General features: G+C 40.9%; 1 protein-coding gene across 4 annotated transcripts in view; it reads left to right on the top strand.

Annotated features, from left to right (window-relative positions):
* Positions 1 to 19211, top strand: part of BMX (BMX non-receptor tyrosine kinase) — a 46171-nt gene that overhangs the window by 7023 nt on the left and 19937 nt on the right. For 3 of the 4 annotated variants that reach the window (XM_040266580.1, XM_040266577.1, XM_040266579.1), the window contains exons 2-10: positions 187 to 333; positions 1332 to 1436; positions 3293 to 3374; positions 7976 to 8095; positions 10467 to 10531; positions 14329 to 14504; positions 15972 to 16043; positions 16740 to 16793; positions 19118 to 19172. In XM_040266580.1, the coding sequence (XP_040122514.1) occupies positions 187 to 333; positions 1332 to 1436; positions 3293 to 3374; positions 7976 to 8095; positions 10467 to 10531; positions 14329 to 14504; positions 15972 to 16043; positions 16740 to 16793; positions 19118 to 19172 (876 nt within the window). The remainder of the gene's footprint in view (positions 1 to 186; positions 334 to 1331; positions 1437 to 3292; positions 3375 to 7975; positions 8096 to 10466; positions 10532 to 14328; positions 14505 to 15971; positions 16044 to 16739; positions 16794 to 19117; positions 19173 to 19211) is intronic. The other variant, XM_040266578.1, reaches the window with a different exon arrangement.

Below are 19211 nucleotides of genomic sequence, written 5' to 3'. Positions count from 1 at the left end.
GTAATGAAAGGACAGGGAAGCCTGGTGTGCTGGAGTCCATGGGGTCGCAAAGAGTCAGACATGACTTAGTGACTGAACAACAATACCATCCCTTAACGAGAAATAGTTGAATAAAAATTATGAAAGCTAAAAGAGAACCTAGCCAGATGTTGCTAACACTCATTTTAATTACTTTCTTTTATTTAGGACGACAATATGGACACAAAATCCATTCTAGAAGAACTTCTTCTCAAAAGGTCACAGCAAAAGAAGAAAATGTCACCCAATAATTACAAAGAACGGCTTTTTGTTTTAACCAAAACAAACCTCTCCTACTATGAATATGACAAAATGGTAAGACTCTTATTTATTCCATTGTTTTTATACTACTTATTTTTAAGTCTCCACAAAGTGCTTAATATAAGGAAACAGATTTCTCAGCTTACACAGTAAAAACCAACTTGTACTCTCTTATCCCATTGTCTTTTCTTAACCAAGTTATAATTAATTCAAGATACCAGTGTTAGTCACTCAGTCGTGTCTGACTCTTTGTGACCCCACGGACTGTAGCCCGCTAGGCTCCTCTGTCCATGGAATTTTCCAGGCAAGAATACTGGAGTGTGTAGCCTGGTGTGCTGGAGTCCATGGGGTCGCAAAGAGTCGGACATGACTTAGTGACTGAGCAACCTGGGGATCTTCCCCACCCAGGGATCGAACCCAGGTCTCCTGCACTGCAGGCAGATTCTTTACCAGCTGAGCCACCAGGGAAACCCATAATTCAAAATAAAGGATTTTTCAAACATTGGTTCACTTTACTAAGGAAAAGTGTAACTTTCGAAGATTGATTCTCAACTGAGGGTGATTTTGCCCCCTAAAGGACACTCAGCAATGGCTAGGACCATTTTTGGTTGGTTGCCGTCACTGAAGGTGGAAGATAATTTGCTATTGGTGTCTCCTGGGTGGAAATAAGAGTATTTATATGCAGCTGAGAAATCTATCATGGTAGAAATACTGAAAATTGAAAAATGAAAATGCGTTGTGGAGTTAAACCTTGATGTTACTGAGTAGATTAACCATATAGTAGGTGATTTGAAATGTGTTTCAAGATTATCAAATAATTAAGTGCTGCTTGAAGACTTGCTTTGGGGGAATTTAATTAAGTTTATGTCCATACTCAAAAAAATATATTATGTTGTCATTGAATTTTTACTATTACGGAATAATTGGAATGATTTTCACATGCTCATGTCATCTCACAATCTCTCCCTCCTAAGCATAACCTTAACTTTATGCATTTCTTTGTGCACCCCTGTATATCACATGAGGCATCTTATATTTTCCTTTTAATTCAGAAAAGAGGCAGCAGAAAAGGATCGATTGAGATTAAGAAAATCAGATGTGTGGAGAAAGTTAATCTTGAGGAGCAGACCCCTGTGGAGAGACAGTACCCATTTCAGGTAAGGGGAAAGGTAACATTCCATTGGATGGATGGCTGTTCTTTTAGTATTTTCTACTATGAACTCAGTATTGAGGGGATAAATAAAGACACTGCAAAATGGTTCATTAAGATGATGGCATGTGCTTATATTTATGTAACCATAGACAGCATTCTCAACCTCTCTCTCTGAATTTGTAACATCCCCAGATGGGAGTTGGGCAGTTTACTAAAATTCGATACACCAAACTCCCTTCTCTAGAAGGAGAGAAAGACAGATGAGTGTGTAAGCCTCAGTGGTCTGACTTGCCTTGGGGTCTGATGATCTCTTTTATCCAAAATTGCAGAGCATTTCCATTATACTGCAAGGTACTAGGCACACTGTCAGGAATAAAATGCCATCCCTGTCCCCAAGGCATTTACAGAGCCTTAAGATGAAAACGGTGGCAGCGTACCCATGGTGTCCCAGAAAGCAGAAGCTGCACTCCTCACTTCAAGAGGTCAGGGAGACTTCCTGCTGGAGGTGACACTTAGATTGGGAAAAGCAATGGGGTTTAGCCCAGCAAAAACAGGAGGGCAGCAAAGCCAAAGAAACAGCGGATGTCAAGGCACTGGTAGGTGGAACAGTATGGCATGTTTAGAGAGATCCAGATGGTGCTTAGAATTAAGCAGCCCAGTGAAAGAGTGACAGATGGGTCTGGAAAGGTGGGCCGGGCCATATCATGAATGGCTGCTAAGGAGTTAGAATTTTACCCTCAAGTATTTCAAACACTGGCCTGCTGTGAAGACTGTGCCTACAGTACAGGTGGAAATGGCTTGATCTAACAGCTTCCCTCCTTTTATTATATTAGGAATATTTATCAATCTGCTCTACAGACAGACGGACTGTCCTTCCAATGGTCAGATTACCCTGGGCTAGTATGAGGGAACAGTGGCCAAAAATGAAATAAAATAAAATAATCCAGTCAGTGAACAACCCATATTTCCAACTTAAAAAAAAAAAAAGAACATTACTCAGTTGGGAAAGACCAGGGGGAGTATGTGCTCATGGCAGAAGCTCTGAAATGAATATCATCATGGCCTGGAATACTCAAAAGTACACTGGCTTTGATGCCCCACAAATATTCTCAGCCTCTGAGTTTGTTTCCTCATTTGCAGTGGGCATAATCTCATATTTTTATAGAGTTGAAAGGGAATAAAAATGTTAAACTGTCTAGAAAAGAGCATAAATGCAATGTATTATATACCCACAAAAGCTGAATAAACTAGAGAAGGATCTGGGCAAGACATTAGAATGTTCACACATCTCACCAAATGTCTTAAAAAATAGAAAAATGTTTATCCTTGGGACTCCCAAGGTGGGACATGACCATAGGGAGTCACATTTTAACCCAACATAAGCATGAGCTATATAATGATCAGAATGAAAGGAAACTGACCAGGATGGCATAACAGAAGTAAAGGACATCCCATCCCTGAAGATATTTTCCAGAATAGAGCAGATAAACACTTTGCAGTAGGCTACAAAGAGAGTCATGCACTGGGTTGGTGGATGGACCAGAACACTTCTAAGACATCTGTAATGCTAAGGTCTTATGCGTTTATAATTCTCCATGGCTCGGGGACTCCTGCTGAGACCTCCATATTTGCTGCTAGATGCATCATTGCTGTGGTTTTCTGAAGTGTAAACATATCTGGGTAAAATATATTGAGGGGTAGAGGATAAAAATAACTAAATTTTTAAAATCTAATTCAGAGCTAATGTATATCATGTAATAAAACTCAATGTTTCTTTTGAATAACAAAAATTTTGTAGTTGCACCAGAGTGAACTATAACACAGTTACATTGAAACACACCAAATATTTTTCCTTTCCAGATTGTCTACAAAGATGGGCTTCTCTATGTGTATGCATCAAATGAAGAGAGCCGAAGTCAGTGGCTGAAAGCATTACAAAAAGGTACTTTTTTAAAAGTCATAAAAGGGAGTTGCTGACTGAGTTCTTTGAGACTTGGTGGAAAAAGACATGGCAATAAAAGGGCCTACTGCCAAGATAGAATCTGTTGATTTTCCTACCAGCCTCAGAGAATGTGCTGCACTCATCCTCGTTTTGCATTCTCTTTGTTACCTAGAGGAAGCCTGGGGATCTGATTCCCTTTCCTGCCTGGTAGCACAGAGCTGGCCGTTGTGCGTTGTGCCATCCAGCAGCTGGGAGGAAGTCAGGCCACCTGCTCTCCACCCACCGTGCTTGCCTTTATCAGAGCAAAGTCTAGGTCCTCATGGGGCTCTGGCAGCTCCTGTAGCTACTGTACTTTGGATGTTTATAGAAATTTATGTCTTAACACTTACAAAGTATTTATTGTTTGCCAGCTACTATGTCGAATAGCTGTAAAACACTCTCTTAGGTAATGCTCTTGACAAGTCTATGGCAAGCAGTAATATTAGTCTCTGTTTTCTGGATAAGTGAAGTTAAAAAGACGTGGCCAATGTCAAATACCTAATTACAAAGAACATATAACTCAATTACCCAAATCCAACTTTTAAACAATACAGTATAAATGCCAGGCAAAACTGGGAATTTGATGAAACATTTATTTAGTGATTCTTAGGCTACCTTGGTAACATCCTTTGGCAGAAGAGAGAAAATTAATAGTAACTTGGCACTATGATGTTTCTCCCTAGGATATTTTTATTTTAAAGAGGGGTAAAGGTGTAAGGACAATACTTAACTCAAACGAGGGGCTCTACTGGTAGAATTTAAGATATTAAGCTCCCAGAGGGGGATGATTTTGTTTAAGTTTTAGATTCAGGTTCTTTTTCACTACACCTCAAATTACAACACTCAGACATCCACCTACTCTGCTGCTGCTGCTGCTTCTAACTCGCTTCAGTCGTGTCCGACTCTGTGTGACCCCATAGATGGCAGCCCACCAGGCTCCCCCGTCCCTGGGATTCTCCAGGCAAGAACACTGGAGTGGGTTGCCATTTCCTTCTCCAATGCAGGAAAGTGAAAAGTGAAAGTGAAGTCGCTCAGTCGTGTCCGACTCTTAGCGACCCCGTGGACTGCAGCCCACCAGGCTCCTCCATCCATGGGATTTTCCAGGCAAGAGTACTGGAGTGGGTTCCACCTACTCTATTTTGATGCAAATACATCCTTTTTCACTCCTAGGGCTTACTTTTCCCTTCATGTGAAAGGGTTTAGCATCCTATTATGTAGGAGAGGAGGTCCAGGGAGGAGAAAAGTCACCTTCTACCTGCCACCAGCTCGCTGAAGTGAGAAGGGCATCCTTCTTAGAGTCAGACTGTTCTGCTTTACTGTGTCATCTACAAAACCATCTAACACCTCTGGGTCTCAGTTTCCTGACATGTAAAATAGGAGATCAGTTTTCTTTCTTTTTTTTCCTGGTGCAGTCACAAGCTACAAACGTATGACTCATAGATACAGTAAAGTGTCTGACACTCAAACACAAGCCACTGTGTTATCTCGGGGCCTTCGGGAGGAACTCTAAGATGCTGCTTCCTATCCAGTCTTCTTTGCAGTGATTTGCCAGGGGCAGTTGCTATGTAGGCACTCACTGTGGAGCTATCTGTCATGCACTAGGGTCCTGTGTGGGTCTTTCTGGAACTATATATGCTAGGCAGGTTTGGATGGGCCCTGGGCAGCTCTGCTGCTGCTGCTAAGTCACTTCAGTCGTGTCTGACTCTGTGTGACTGTTCTCCAATGTATGAAAGTAAAAAGTGAAAGTGAAGTCGTTCAGTCGTATCTGACTCTTCGTGACCCCATGGACTGCAGCCTACCAGGCTCCTCTGTCCATGGGATTTTCCAGGCAAGAGTACTGGAATGGGGTGAAATTGCCTTCTCTGCCTGGGCAGCCCATGTACAGGCAAATGGAACATAAAAGGAGAGCAGAGAGAGAAGCAGAAGTGACTCTGGTAGCCTCTAAACTGAGAGAGAGCCCCTATCACTAGGGCTGCCCTGTGCACAGTAAGCCCTTTCCACCATTTAGTGATGCTTTGGGACGCAAGTAAAAAGACACCACACAGCTGCTCAAACAAATACATGTTTGTTCCTCTTCCAAATCCAGAAGTAAACAAGCCCAGGGCTGGTGCAGCAGCTCAATGAAGTGAGCAGGAACACTGGCTCCTTCTAGAGTTCTGCTCTGCTACCCTTAGGGGCTCCCAGAAAGGCTCTGAGCTTTCCCAGAAACCTTTCTCTGCAAACTCTTGCTTGTGTTTCATTGGCCAAAACTGTGTCTCATGGCCATCTCTGTGTGAGAAGGAGGCTGGAAGACAGCATCTGGCTTTTCCAGCCTCTGTGATGGATGATAGCAAGAGAGAAGGTAGGAGAGATCAGCTGTCAGGGTGGCCAACCAATCTGCCACAGGAAAACAACATGGTTCCCTCACTCAGATCCTTTCTCCTATGAAGTTTCCCTGATCTAGAATGACACCACACCCCCCTATCCATGTCCCAACGTTTTTGTGTCTATTATTTGGCTCAGGCATTATAAACCGAGGTGGACATTGGAGACAGGAAATTTCCCAGATGGTAACCTACATTGGGTTTGGGCTGATTCAGGAGTGTCAGCTACCATGGCTCTGACTTCAGCTGACCAGATGTGAATAAAGTGTTCCTTTCTTCCCAAAAATTAAAACTGAAGGGAGTTTGGCAGGGAAGTGGGCATGTGAGCATTGGAATATAGTAGAGCGAGCTTGGGTCTGAGTCTCAAATGTGCTAGATCGTGAACTTGATCAGGCGACATCTGTGCCTCAGCTTACCTGACTCTGTAAGAGCCATGGTAGCAACAGCAGCTCCCCTCAAGTTTGCTGAGTAGGTTAAATGAAATGGTGCAAGTGAGGCAGAATATGTAAATGTGAAGTCCTATACACATATTAATATATGAGTTTCTCTTACTGTCATTATTAGATGGTAGGAGTATTGCAATGTGGACTTCTGGACTTGATTGGAAAACAATTAGTTACCCAGGAAGCTAAATTCATGTAATAGGAAGTAATAGGAACTCTGGTACACAGAGACCAGGAGCTTACAGAGCAGAAAGACATGTAATGTACCCAAGGAATTGCATTGACCATTAGGGACTAAGGTCAAGTACTAGTGTGTGTAATCCTAACTTCTTTTGCTTTTTGTGACTTCTGTAATAATTTCCCTTTAATTCCCATTAATATTTGGTAAAGCTTTTTAATGCCAAATTTTTTAGCTAAGTTGAGTTGAATTAAACTAAGGAAATGATATCATTAAGCACCTCCTCTGAGCCACACATTATGCCGAATGCTTTACATACATTGGCTCATCTCCTCCCAATGACCCAGCAAAGTAGATATTATTATTCCCAGACACTTCCTGGAGTCAGGGTTGTAAAGAAGGAGCATTGTTCTCCTGGTATCAAAATATGGAATCCTCAAGATGAATATAAAATCAAGAAGGAAGGAGGTTAAGTCACACCTAGACCAGCCCTCCCTACCTGGAGACTCTTCTTGAACTGTTCTCTACTAAGACCTTTTAGGTTTCTCTGCTGCATTTTGAGAGAGGTGAATTTGTTGCAGGCACAGTATTATACTCCAATATTGGAACTTCATTTCTTTGCATTTAACATTGCCCTATTCCCACACTTTTTTAAAATACAAACATACTCCTAGAAAAGTAATCCCATATTCCTTAGTATTATATTCCCATCTAATCCTTTGTGGAAGCAGGTCAAAAGTCACAAAAGACAAAGAAGGGACAAGGAACTGTTCTAGACCAAGAAAACCTAGATAACTAAATGCCATGTATGATTCTAGATTGGATCCTTGATCAGAAAAAAAGTGAATGATTACAAAGGGTATTATTGGAAAAACTGGAAAAATTTTAAATACAAAATGTATATTAAGTACTAGTATGGTATCAATGTTAAATTTCTTGAATTGATCATTGTATTATGGTTATATAAGGGAATGTCCTTATTAACAGAAGTTACATGCTAAAGTATTAATGGGTGACATTATTTAGGTCATGATATCTGCAACTTACTCTCAAATGGTTAAGCAAAATAATGATAAAATTTTAATAATATGTATGTAAAAAAAGAGACTAAGAAGAAACAAATGTGACAAACAGTTAAAATTAGGTGAATCTGTGTGAAGTGTATATAGACATTTCCTTCACTGTCCTAGCAACTTTTCTGTACACTTGAAATGTTTCAAAATAAAAAGTGGAAGGGGGAGTATATGTTTATTGGAAATTTCTTTTCCTCTTGTTAAGATCTAGTCCTACTCTAAAATCCTAACACCAAGCTGATGTGTATATATATTTTCTAGTAGGTATTTTTTTTAAGACTGATGTAAGTTATTGTGTGTTCTCACTATAAACATGGTTAGACTTTTCTCTTTGGCTTTTCAACTTCTGAGTGAAAGACTTACATCCTTTAGGAACCATTTGCTCTTAGGCTGGTTACTGGCACAATGAGGTTTCATTGTTTTATGATGACAGCACTTACTGATGTGCTTCTTCTCTTGGGTCAACATTTGCTCATGCTGTGTTTTCTTCCTGCCTGCTCCCCAGAGATAAGGGGCAACCCCCACCTGCTGATCAAGTACCACAGTGGGTTCTTCGTGGACGGGAAGTTCCTGTGCTGCCAGCAGAGTTGCAAAGCGGCCCCAGGATGTACTCTCTGGGAAGCATGTAACGTGACTCCTCTGTTGGGCTGGACCCTGGGTACAATGCCCTTTAGGCAAAACTGGCAAATGCCAGAACAGCTCGCCAGTTCGGGAAAACAAAATGTGCCAGATTGGTCGGCATCATGTATACCCGGCCTTGAACATGCTATCTGACAAATGAAACATAATTCCAGAGTCAACTGAGTCATGTTCCATAAAATAATAACAACACAAACATCTGCCATTCATTCATGTCATGATAAGTGTTTTTAAAGGGAAATCATAAATCAAGAAAGGAGCTGTTTATTTCCTTCCAAAATTCTTCCTGGTTTAAGATAAACTCCAAGAGAGGAGAATGTGGTGAACGTACATCACCATGGTTCATAAACTAACATCATAAACTAAAAACACCAACATTCTTATAAAAAATATGTCAAAGGATAAAATATAAGTATTGCCATAGCTACCAAAATGATGGATGGCCAAGTTTTCAAAGATAAATTTAAAATGCCATTCTGTATATGTTTGTTGATTTCCTCATAACAACAGAGAAGGTAGTGTAGGGTTTGCTTTACGTGCAGATTCTATCCAGAGTTATATTTCTAGGGAAATCTGTCTGTCTGAGACTTTATCCAGGGACAGGAAGCCCACTGAGTGGCTTTGAAGGCCTAATGGAGGGAAAGAATTATACTGTTTTCTGCTTGTGCCCTGTGGAGTCCTGTTCTATCACCAGGATACTTACATGAAACAATCATATAGTTTAGAAGTTTATCATTGTTTAACAACATTAAGTTGTTGATAAATAAAAAGGAGAACTTGTTTTGGTAACAGTTTTACCAACCTGGACAAAATATGGTTGGATTATAACTACTTTAAAGAATTACATGAAATCAGCTGCACAATAACAACTTCAAGAACTGTAGAACAAACAGGGACATGAAATATTATTCAAATTCACTGAGAATCATGTTAATGTTACTACTTGTAATTTTATACAGTGACTAAATATTCATTGTGTTTCCCATCTCAATGAAACTACACAATGAATATTTACTGATCTTAATTACTGATCATATTGCCCTTTATACTCATGAATGATAATGATTCAATGAACTTTACAGAATGTACTGTGCATGGATCTTCCCTCCACTGTGAAGGCCAGAGAGTAATGTTTCCTTGCAACATTAATCATTAACCCCAGTGTTTCTGTCTGTGGTTGGCATTATTACTCAGCAGGCCAGATTCTAGCTCTGACCTCACCCTAACTTCCTGAGAAAGAGCAAGAAAACAGGCCAGAGAGAGCACTGTCCTGGGATCATCTTCCTGGCCTCTGTCTGCATGGCACCTGCCATGTGTCCTGGGTGCCACAGGCTCTCTGCCAGCTTCTGAAGAAAACTACAGAATTTAGTAGAGATGTTAGGCTCACAGGCAGTTGTGATACTGTCTATCTGCCTAAGTGTAATTTACTCCCTCAACCTCCTCCTCTGTGAGCTACAGGGCAGCCCACAGGCACATCTACGAGGAAGGAAACAGTTGGGCATCTTTCCAAAGTACATGGCCTAAAGTAAGTTGACCATACACCCCAGTTTGTTTGAGACAGTCTCATTCTTCAGCCGGGGACCTGGCATAATTATAAAAGCCTACCTATCACTGTCAGAAATGTCCCAGCTGGGTCAATAAACCATACGGCAACCCCACTCAAAAGGCATATACTGGTTTCACACTCACAGCCTGGATATTTATCTACACGCAGGAGCAGAAAGAAAAACCAACAATTATACTACGAACAGGGAGAGGAAAAAGTTTAGGATAGATTTGTTCACTTGTAAATCAGCTATTTATATGCATTGTGTGTGAGTCAATCAAAGAAGAATCAGACCCAGATTCTGAATCCTAGGGTCACTGACACTACCCAATGAGATTCAGTTCAGTTCAGTTCAGTCGCTCAGTCGTGTCCGACTCTTTGCGACCCCATGAACTGCAGCACGCCAGGCCTCCCTGTCCATCACCGACTCCCGGAGTTCACTCAGACTCACGTCCATCGAGTCCGTGATGCCATCCAGCCATCTCATCCTCTGTCGTCCCCTTCCAATGAGATTAGATATCTGTTATTCAAATACCAGGTGGCAATGTGGTATAAATTAACAGCTTATAGAATTTAGAGCAACTTGAATTTCTTATCTGCTCGGGAAGATACTGATAATCAATGGTGAAGTGGTATTTGAGTTGGGTATCATACAGGAGAGCAACATAATCACTCCAGATGTTGTGTCTAAGTCCATGTAATCTGGAATATTGCTCACAGTAACTAGTTCACTCTTTTGATTCATAACATTGGGTGTTTTATTTTGTTTTATTTAAATTTTCTTCTGATATTACTTGGTTTCACTCTTCAGATGCTGATCTGCACACTGCACCCAAAGAAGAAAAACAAAGGGTTCCCATCTTCCCAGACAGAGTGGTAAGTCAACATTTCAATTTTTTTTTCACAGTCAGGATATATTAAATAAACCGACAGTTGCCAAATTCAAGACTAGAAAACATGGGCTTCACTCAGAATGCCCAGCAAGAGAGAGAAGACGTGAGCTATCACCAATAGCCATGGCAGTAGCAAATAAAAAATTCAAACATAGAACCATTTTATCATGTTATATTTTTGCATTTGATAACCAAGCCTATTTCTAACCTGTAAACGCAAAAAATGGTGTATGACGAGAAGTCCTTAAGATGGTATGACATGTAACAGGCAGCTATTATTGGCTGGCATTCCTCCTCTACCACCAGCACGGCTAAATCTGCCTCATGTAAGTGCCCTGGGAAGGAACGGGGCACCACACTCAGTGTGCTTTCTTCTCTGTTCCTGGATGGAATCTGAAGATTTCCTAGTTTTCCAGTCACCTCAGATGAAATAAATTTTCCCAATTACTAGTAGTCATGAGAAGAGCCTCTAAAGTGATCCATCCAATACTACAATCATATGATTCCAAACACCATTTCAAGTTAAAACTTACCCCCTTCCCTTAGCTCAAGTCTGCATCAGAGGGCAGCCTGCTTTGGGGAAGAGGTCATGGAGAGGCTAAGATTTCTGACCCTTTCAGGATCGAGGATCAGGAAGAGAAGGTCTATGAAAAAGAGAGTCATATGTGGCTGGCCCCATCATGATTTGGTAGTGGTGGCTTCTGGGTGAGATAGTTTTCTAACACTGACTCTTTATCATATGGGAGACTTTCATGGGTCTCCCCCTGGGCTGTAGTTTTATGACAGAGCAAATGTCTTGACCTTAGCGCTTTGGTTTCTACCCCTCCAACTTTTTACTGGGTCCATTCACTCATTTTGAGCAGAGTTCCTTTCAAGATGGCTTTCTGCTAACCCTCTCTCAAAGGTGGAGTTGGCCTACAGGAAAACAAACAGAGCCTTGATCTCTCTGTTTAGTAAAATTGTATGTGGCTCAAGTTCACAGTACAGGCTATCCTTCTGCCCTGCTTTCTTGGGTTCAAAGCCATAACTTCCTGCTTTTAGGCTTCCCAGGTAGGTGTCAGCCTCCTCAAATGCCATGAGACATACAACATGAGCTCCCAGTAGTTTTCTGGAAGCTCACCTGAAATGAAGAGAGCATCTCCATCCACCCATCAGCTCTGTGGTGGCTTGGGTACTTATTTTCACCTACACACATTCATGCATACTTACTTCTCTCTTTCTATCTAAAGTAAAAACCATGTAATTTTTAGAGACATCCCTAGTGGTCCAGTTGTTAAAACTCTACATTTCTATTCCAGGGGGAATGGGTTACATCCCTGGTCAGGGAACTACATACTGTGGAGCACAGCCAAAACAAAACAGCATATAATTTTTGTAAACCAACATGAAAGACAAAACTAAATCCATTATTGTCACAGGTTGAATTTTGCCTCCCTAAATTCATGTCCACCCAAAAGCTCAGAATGTGACCTTATTTGGAAAGAGGGTCTTTGAGATATAATTAGTTAAGGACCAAGATGAGATCCTGGATTAGGATAGATCATAAATTCAATTATTGATGTCCTTATAAGAAGAGGAGGGAACACAGAGAGATACACAGAGAAGGTAGCCACTTAAAGACCTAAGCAGAGATTGGACTTATGATGCCACAAGCCAAGAATGCTTAGACCCAACAGAAGCTGGAAGAGGCAAGCAAAGATCCTCCCCCGCAGCCTTTCAATGAAAACTTGCCTTTGGACTTTTGGTCTCCAGAACTCTAAGAGGATAAATTTCTGTTGTTTTAAACCACTAAATGTGTAGAAATTTGTTATGGCAGTCCTAGGAAACTGATAGAATTATTAAGGTTTGGGGATTTTATGTTGTTATCAGTGACATTGTTTTTTGGTTTGGATACATGCTTCAGTTCTGAAGCTTGAAAATTATGGCTCTGTAAAACACCTAAAAGCAATGTCCAAAATAAGCAAAGGTCAATTGGTGGTTACCTGGGGTCAGTATGGGAATGGGGATTGACTAGAAATTGGCCCAAGAGATCTTATAGGAGTAATGGAAAATGGTAAAACTGGATGGTGGTGATGATTGCTCAACTTGATAAATTTACTAAAAATCACTGAATCCTATACTTACAAAGGGTGAATACCACAAAGGGTGGCACGTGGTATATAAACTGTGCTCCAGTAAAGTTTATTTTAAACAAATCTAAGAGCAGAGGAAAATTTAGGAGCCCAAACGAGGCATCTAGTCTCTGGTGAGGAATTCTTTGTGAAATGTGTTGAAAATGATCAGTTGGGCAAATCAGTGACCAAGTCTGTTTTGATTATAAGCTGCCCTAAGTGATTAGGGATCATAGAAGATACTGTGAAAAGCATGTTTTCCTCTGCTTGTTTTCACGTGATCATTCAGTAGAGGACTTGTTTTACTGAGATGAGGAAAATTAAAATCTGCTCTCTAGTCATTCTGTTTAGATTTCTGTTTAGGGAAATTTCTACTGCATTTATCTTTGGAAAGAAGCATCTCACAGCTCATAAATAGCATAGCTATATGACTAGGATGTCAATCCCTGGAAAAAAGTAAAATACGTGAAAAAATTAAATTCAGATTATATATCTATATGAATTTTTAATGAAGTATAACATGCACTTAGACATGCATACAAGTCCTAAGTGGACAACTTCATGAATTTGCACAAACCAAACATATCTGTATAACCCACACTTAGATTAAGAAACAGAACATCTCAGAACCCCAGGACCACCCTTATCTTCCCTTTGGGTCACTACATCCCACCAAAAGCAATCACTAGGCTGACATATAATATCATAGATTATTTGCCTAGCTTTGATCTTTACATAGATGGAATTATATAGTTGTTTATTGCCTATTTTCCCATGAGATTCACTCATAGTTTAGTATGTGGTTGCAGTTTATCCTCAATTGCTGTACAGAATTCCATTGTGTGAATATAATGCTGTATGAGTTTCTTATTGCTGCTGTAAAAAATTACCACAAATTTAGTGGCTTAAAGCAACACAAAGTTCTTCTCTCATAGTTCTAAAGTCAGAAGTCTAGAATCAGGTCTACAAAGCTGTACTCCTTTAGGAGGCTTTACAGAAAATCTATTTACTTATTTCCTAGTTTCTGGGGGCTGCCTACATTCCCTGGCTCCTGGCCCCCTTTTCCATCTTTAGGGCCAGATTGGTAGCATCTGCTTTCCTCTCTGATCTTTGTTTCCATCTTTATACCTGCTCCCTAATCTCAGACCTTCTTGCATCTCACTTGTGCCCTTGTGATTATATATATCTGGCTCATCCCAGTAATACAGGAGAATCACCCCATTTCAAGATCCTTAACTTAGTCATATCTGCAAAGTATGTTTTACTATGTAAGGTGACATACTCACAAGTTGCAGGGACTGGGACATAAACATCTTTGGGGAAAGGGCATGATTTAGCCAACTACAGCCACAATAAGGTCATTTCCAGTTTTTACCTAATTGAAACAATTCTGCTATGGAACATTCTTTTATATGTCTTTTGGTTTCACTATTGGGCATATATGAGTCCTAGGATATGTGCAAACAACTTTCCAGTGTGGTCATGCACTTCATACTCCAACCAAGAAAGTTTGAGAGTTCCAGCTGCTCCATGTCTTGTGACTACTAGTTACTACCCCTTTCTTTCCTATTTTTTTTTTAATTTAAGAGCTGATATACTTTGATTGTCAGTTCCCAGCTCATGAATCTGTGCCTCACTGTGATGTACTTGAATCTCTTGTCCTCCAAAGCTGAAGATTCCTAGAGCAGTTCCTATTCTCAAAGTAGATGAACCATCTTCAAGTACCACTCTAGCCCAGTATGACAGTGATTCCAAGAAAAACTATGGCTCCCAGTCAAACATCAACATGAAGTATATTCCAAAAGAAGACTTCCCTGACTGGTGGCAAGTAAGAAAACTGAAAAGGTAAGTGCCAGCTTTCAGTTCAGCTGCACAGCACGTCAAGCAGACATTACCCCACTGCCTCGGAGCTGAGCCTCAGCACAGCCTGCACAGGCCATGGCTGAGACAGGGCTGCCCTCTCAGAAAATCCTCAGTGCCTGAGCCAGAAGCCTAGAGTAGTGGTGGCCCCACTGGGACTCAGCACCACAGACTTGCCATTTAGATGATTGAATCTAATGATGTGTACAATACTTGAGCACTTTATTCCTTTTCCTTTCTTTCCTTCTTCCTCCAAACAATCCCACATTCCAGAACGCCAAATCTTTAAAATATATCCTTTATCTGAGAGAGCTTAGAGTGGGTAGGTTTTTGCAACATGCTTTGGCATCACTGGCCAATGACAAGTATTCAAACGAGGCTGCGGCTGCCTTCTCAGGATGTACACCTTCACCTATAGTCTTCTTTGCCACTTGCACTTTTCACTTCACATCTGGGACATTTTTCCTATTTGAAGACATGAGGATATACTACATTTTTAATTTTTTAATGTTTTAGCTGTGGTAAAACAGCACAAAATTTACCACCTTCGTCATGTTGCAGTGTAGAGTTCAGCAGTGTTCATTACCTTCCCACTGTTGTGTAAGCCACCTGATTATTGTGAATGTCTGTATTGCATTCCATCATGTGGACAAACCTAAGTGATGCACAACTGATGGACACTCTCCACATGTTCTTAAAAACCACAAAAAGGCTAAATAAATTGCTTGGTATTTTTAAATAAGAGCTTTCTTATGAAGAGCTGAAGGGAAAAAGCTTTGCTCGTGAGCAAGGCTCTTTGGGAAGCTGGGGCTTTCCAGGCTTTCCTTGATAAGGAAGCTTGTCACTCTGAAGTGTGGTTTTGAAAAAGAGCCTGGGTTGTGAAGGCAAACAGGAAATAGGTCCTACCTTCCAACTAAAACAGCCTTTGGACTTGGAGAAGTTGGCACTTCCTCATGGGCTGCTTCACACACCAAGTAAAAGAGAGAAAATGATGGGTGGAGAGGATGAAGAGAGCCCTGCAGACCTGTGTGTGTACACATGGAGTTACAAGGTTCAGTGTTTTCAGGACTTTCCTTTGCAAGCATAATGGCAAAGAGGAAAATAACTTATATTAAAATATATTAATGATAGAATGCCTGCACACATACAAGAAAATCAGAGCAAACCCAGTCAGGATGATTTATTAATCCAAGTTTTCTACTGTTTGGGGTTATTATGAGCCATTATTAAAAACTCTCTTTTGTTTAGGCATCCTACCAAATGACTGCTTTTTAGTGGGGTCACTGCAACGATGAAAATGTGAAAATGACTCATTAGCTTCAATTTCCAAACCAAACGACATAGATGGGTCACAATATTAAATAAAGCTAAAACATATCCAAACAATTACTTTTGCCATTTAACATTTGTAAATAAATATAAATTTATAAACTGTATCTCTCTTTTTTGTAGCAGTGAAGATTTGGCATGCAGTAATCAAAGGGAAAGAAATGTTGTAAATCACAACACCTCAAAGATGTCATGGTAAATCAACTTCAGATATTCTGTTGCAGCCAGGATTTCTTTCATCTGCAGGAAAACTAATCACAGGTGTAAAAATTTTGCAACTAGCCTTTAATTTCAAGGTGACTATAAAACAAACAAATACACAGAGTTTGCTTCTTTGAACCCTGACAGTGGTCTGAATGGATAACTTCCGAGGTCACACTGATATTTCCTACCCATCATACATGATATACACAAGTGTCAGCATGAACACGAACCTACCTGGCTCAGGCATGTGAGCCGGAGGGAAAAAACGTGGTGTTAAGGAACTCTTCTTTGAGAATACCTCTATACACTCACAAGACTTCCTCTAACTTCATATCACAGCTGTCCCTGAAGCATTTCATCTATTTCACGAGTCTGCTCTTCTGACTGAGTCAAGGAAATCTACATTCCTGGGATCCTCCTGTATCAAGGAGCCAGTGTCTCATGAGACTGGGCATGAGCTCAACTTGTGAGCAACCTTCTCTTCACTTTGCTGACCCCCTTCCCAAGTGCAAAAAAGGGAAATCTAACAGTGCAGATTTTATTTATGTGGATAAAAGCAGGGTGGGATTTGACATGGCACTGTGAGGCACTTGGAGAATTGCTTGGTTTTGTGTGTGTGTGTGTGTGTGTGTGTGTGTGTGTGTGTGTGCGCGCGTGCGTATTAACCATGTTTCCTCTCTTCTTAAGGGGCTCCCCTGAGTCAAGTTCATCTGAAGAAGAGGAAAACCTTGATGATTATGAGTGAGTTTTGAAAGTCCTCTGTGTTCCTTTAAAACTAGACAGATATTTCTATCTATTCTTCTGAAAAGGCTGTATTTACATGGAGAAACTCCTGTGAGGTTCTGGGCCATGAAACTGGAGGATGGGTGACAATAAACTGGGCTGTTACTAATGAAAATGTTGTTCAGTTGCTAAGTCGTGTCCTACTCTTTGCGACCCCATGGACTGCAGCATGCATGCCAGGCTCCCCTGTCCTTCACTATCTCCTGGAGTTTGCTCAAACTCATCTCCATTGAGTCAGTGATGCCTTCCAACCATCTTATCCTCTGCCATCCCCTTTTGCTTTTGCCTTCAAATTTTTCCCAGCATCAGGGTCTTTTCCAGTGAGTTGGCTCTTCACATCAGGTGGCCAAAGTACTGGAGCGTCAGCTTCAGCATCAGTCCTTCCAATGAATATTCAGGGTTAATTTCCTTTAGGATCAACTGGTTTTGATCTTCAAGCCGTCCAAGGGACTCTCAAGAGTCTTCTCCAGCACCACAATTCGAAAGCATCAATTCTTTGGCGCTCAGCCTTCTTTAGGGTCCGATGCTCACATCTGTACATGACCACTGGAAAAACCACAACTTTGACTAGACAGACCTTTGTAGGAAAAGTGATACCTCTGCCTTTTAATACATTGTCTAGGTTTGTCATAGCTTTTCTCCCAAGGAGCAAGCATCTTTTAATTTAATGGCTGCGTTTACTGTCACCAGTGATTTTGGAGCCCAAGAAAATAAAATTGGTCACTGCTTCCACTTTTTCCCCTTCTATTTGTCATGAAGTGATGGAACCAGATGCTATGATCTTAGTGTTTTGAATGTTGAGTTTTAAGCCAGCTTTTTCATTCTCCTCTTTCATCCTCATCAATATACTTCCCCCCAATCTAGATGATCTAAATTGGCTGCATAAATTCTTGGGATTTATTACATAGCTGACCCCCAATCGTTCATTTTGCTTTGTCTTCATAGATACAGCCTATGACATTTCTGCTGATTCTTTCTTTCCTGGAAGCCCTCATCAGGATGATTTTTGAAGGCTCTTACTAGCTTTGAGTCCAATTTTGAAGTTAGTTATCATGCAGTAATTTCACATAGTAGCACAACTGAGCACAACTGTTGGGAGATTCCTATTTCAAGGGTGACCTTATCATTGAACGTCCAAACTAGGATACTTTAAGAACAGGGAGAATGTACTGTTCAATGTTACACCTGGACATAGGACAAAGACACAGGGCCATACAGACATAAAGTGGACTCCTCTGGGCAAGTAAGAATGTGTGCTCACCTCAATTCACAGAGACAGAGTGGTCTTAAGTGGCTGTTAAGGTCCTTTTCAAAATCTAAGATTCTATCATTGGACAACAATTAGGCACAAATAATCATCTCCTGGACTTAGCTGTAGTGTAGTTGCTCAGTCCTGTCCGACTGTTTGTGAGCCCATGGACTGGACCCGCCAGGCTCCTCTGTCCATGGAATTTCCCAGGCAAGAATACTGGAGTGGGTTGCCATTCCCTTCTCCAGGGCATCGTCTTGACCTGGGGACTGAACCCAGGTCTCCCGCATTTCAGGCAGATTCTTTAGCATCTGAGTCACTAGGGTCTTAAGAGGTTGGCATTAAGGAGAAGTGGGAATAATAAGGCACAGTGCATCTCTCAGACACCTGCTACCTGAGAGTGACTAAGTCAGCTGGACACTAGGAGAACACATATTACTAGCTTTGTTTTTGTATGAATTCTGTTCTTGTTTCATTGGCTACAAGTGTAGTGAGAGCTTTTTCAAAGTACATGTCACCGCCTCTACTTCCCCTACATTTACCCTCCAGAAGGCACCTGCAGGAATCATTCAAACCAAGATAAAAATGACTGGGAAAGACTAGCACAAAAATTATCCAAAGATAATTGTACTTTAACAACTGACAAAGATGTAAACCAATGGGAGTGAACCTCTCATCATGGATTTTAGTATTTAGATGAATTGGAAGGCTTCCTTTGATTCAGAAAGCCCAGCTGTGACCATACAGACAGTCTCTGTCTCCATCATTTCTAGATTCCAAAGCAGGGTGAGAGGTGTGCCTTGGGGAAACAATCAGGAAAGATATGTAGGCCCCACCCCCAGAATCACAACTGGCTGGTAGAGACTCAGGAATCTGAGTTTTTAAAATAGCTCTTCAACTGATTCTCTTCAGCAGCCAAGTTTGGAAACCCCTGATCTAAGCCAATGCTTCATTTTACCGATGAGAAAATTAAGTGACAAGTTATGCAATTAAAAACTACTCATTTGCAAAATGGAATTCTTTTCTATTGCAGCTGGTTTGCAGGTAACATCTCCAGGTCACAATCTGAGCAGTTACTGAGACAAAAGGTGAGTAGTTTCATCTTTAAAATAGCCTCTAAGAACGTC

The sequence above is a fragment of the Oryx dammah genome, unplaced genomic scaffold, assembly GCF_014754425.2.
Source record: "Oryx dammah isolate SB20612 unplaced genomic scaffold, SCBI_Odam_1.1 HiC_scaffold_23, whole genome shotgun sequence".
NCBI classification, from domain to species: domain Eukaryota; kingdom Metazoa; phylum Chordata; class Mammalia; order Artiodactyla; family Bovidae; genus Oryx; species Oryx dammah.
Note: the sequence above shows the minus strand (reverse complement) of the source record. Positions and strands in the feature narration are given on the sequence as shown.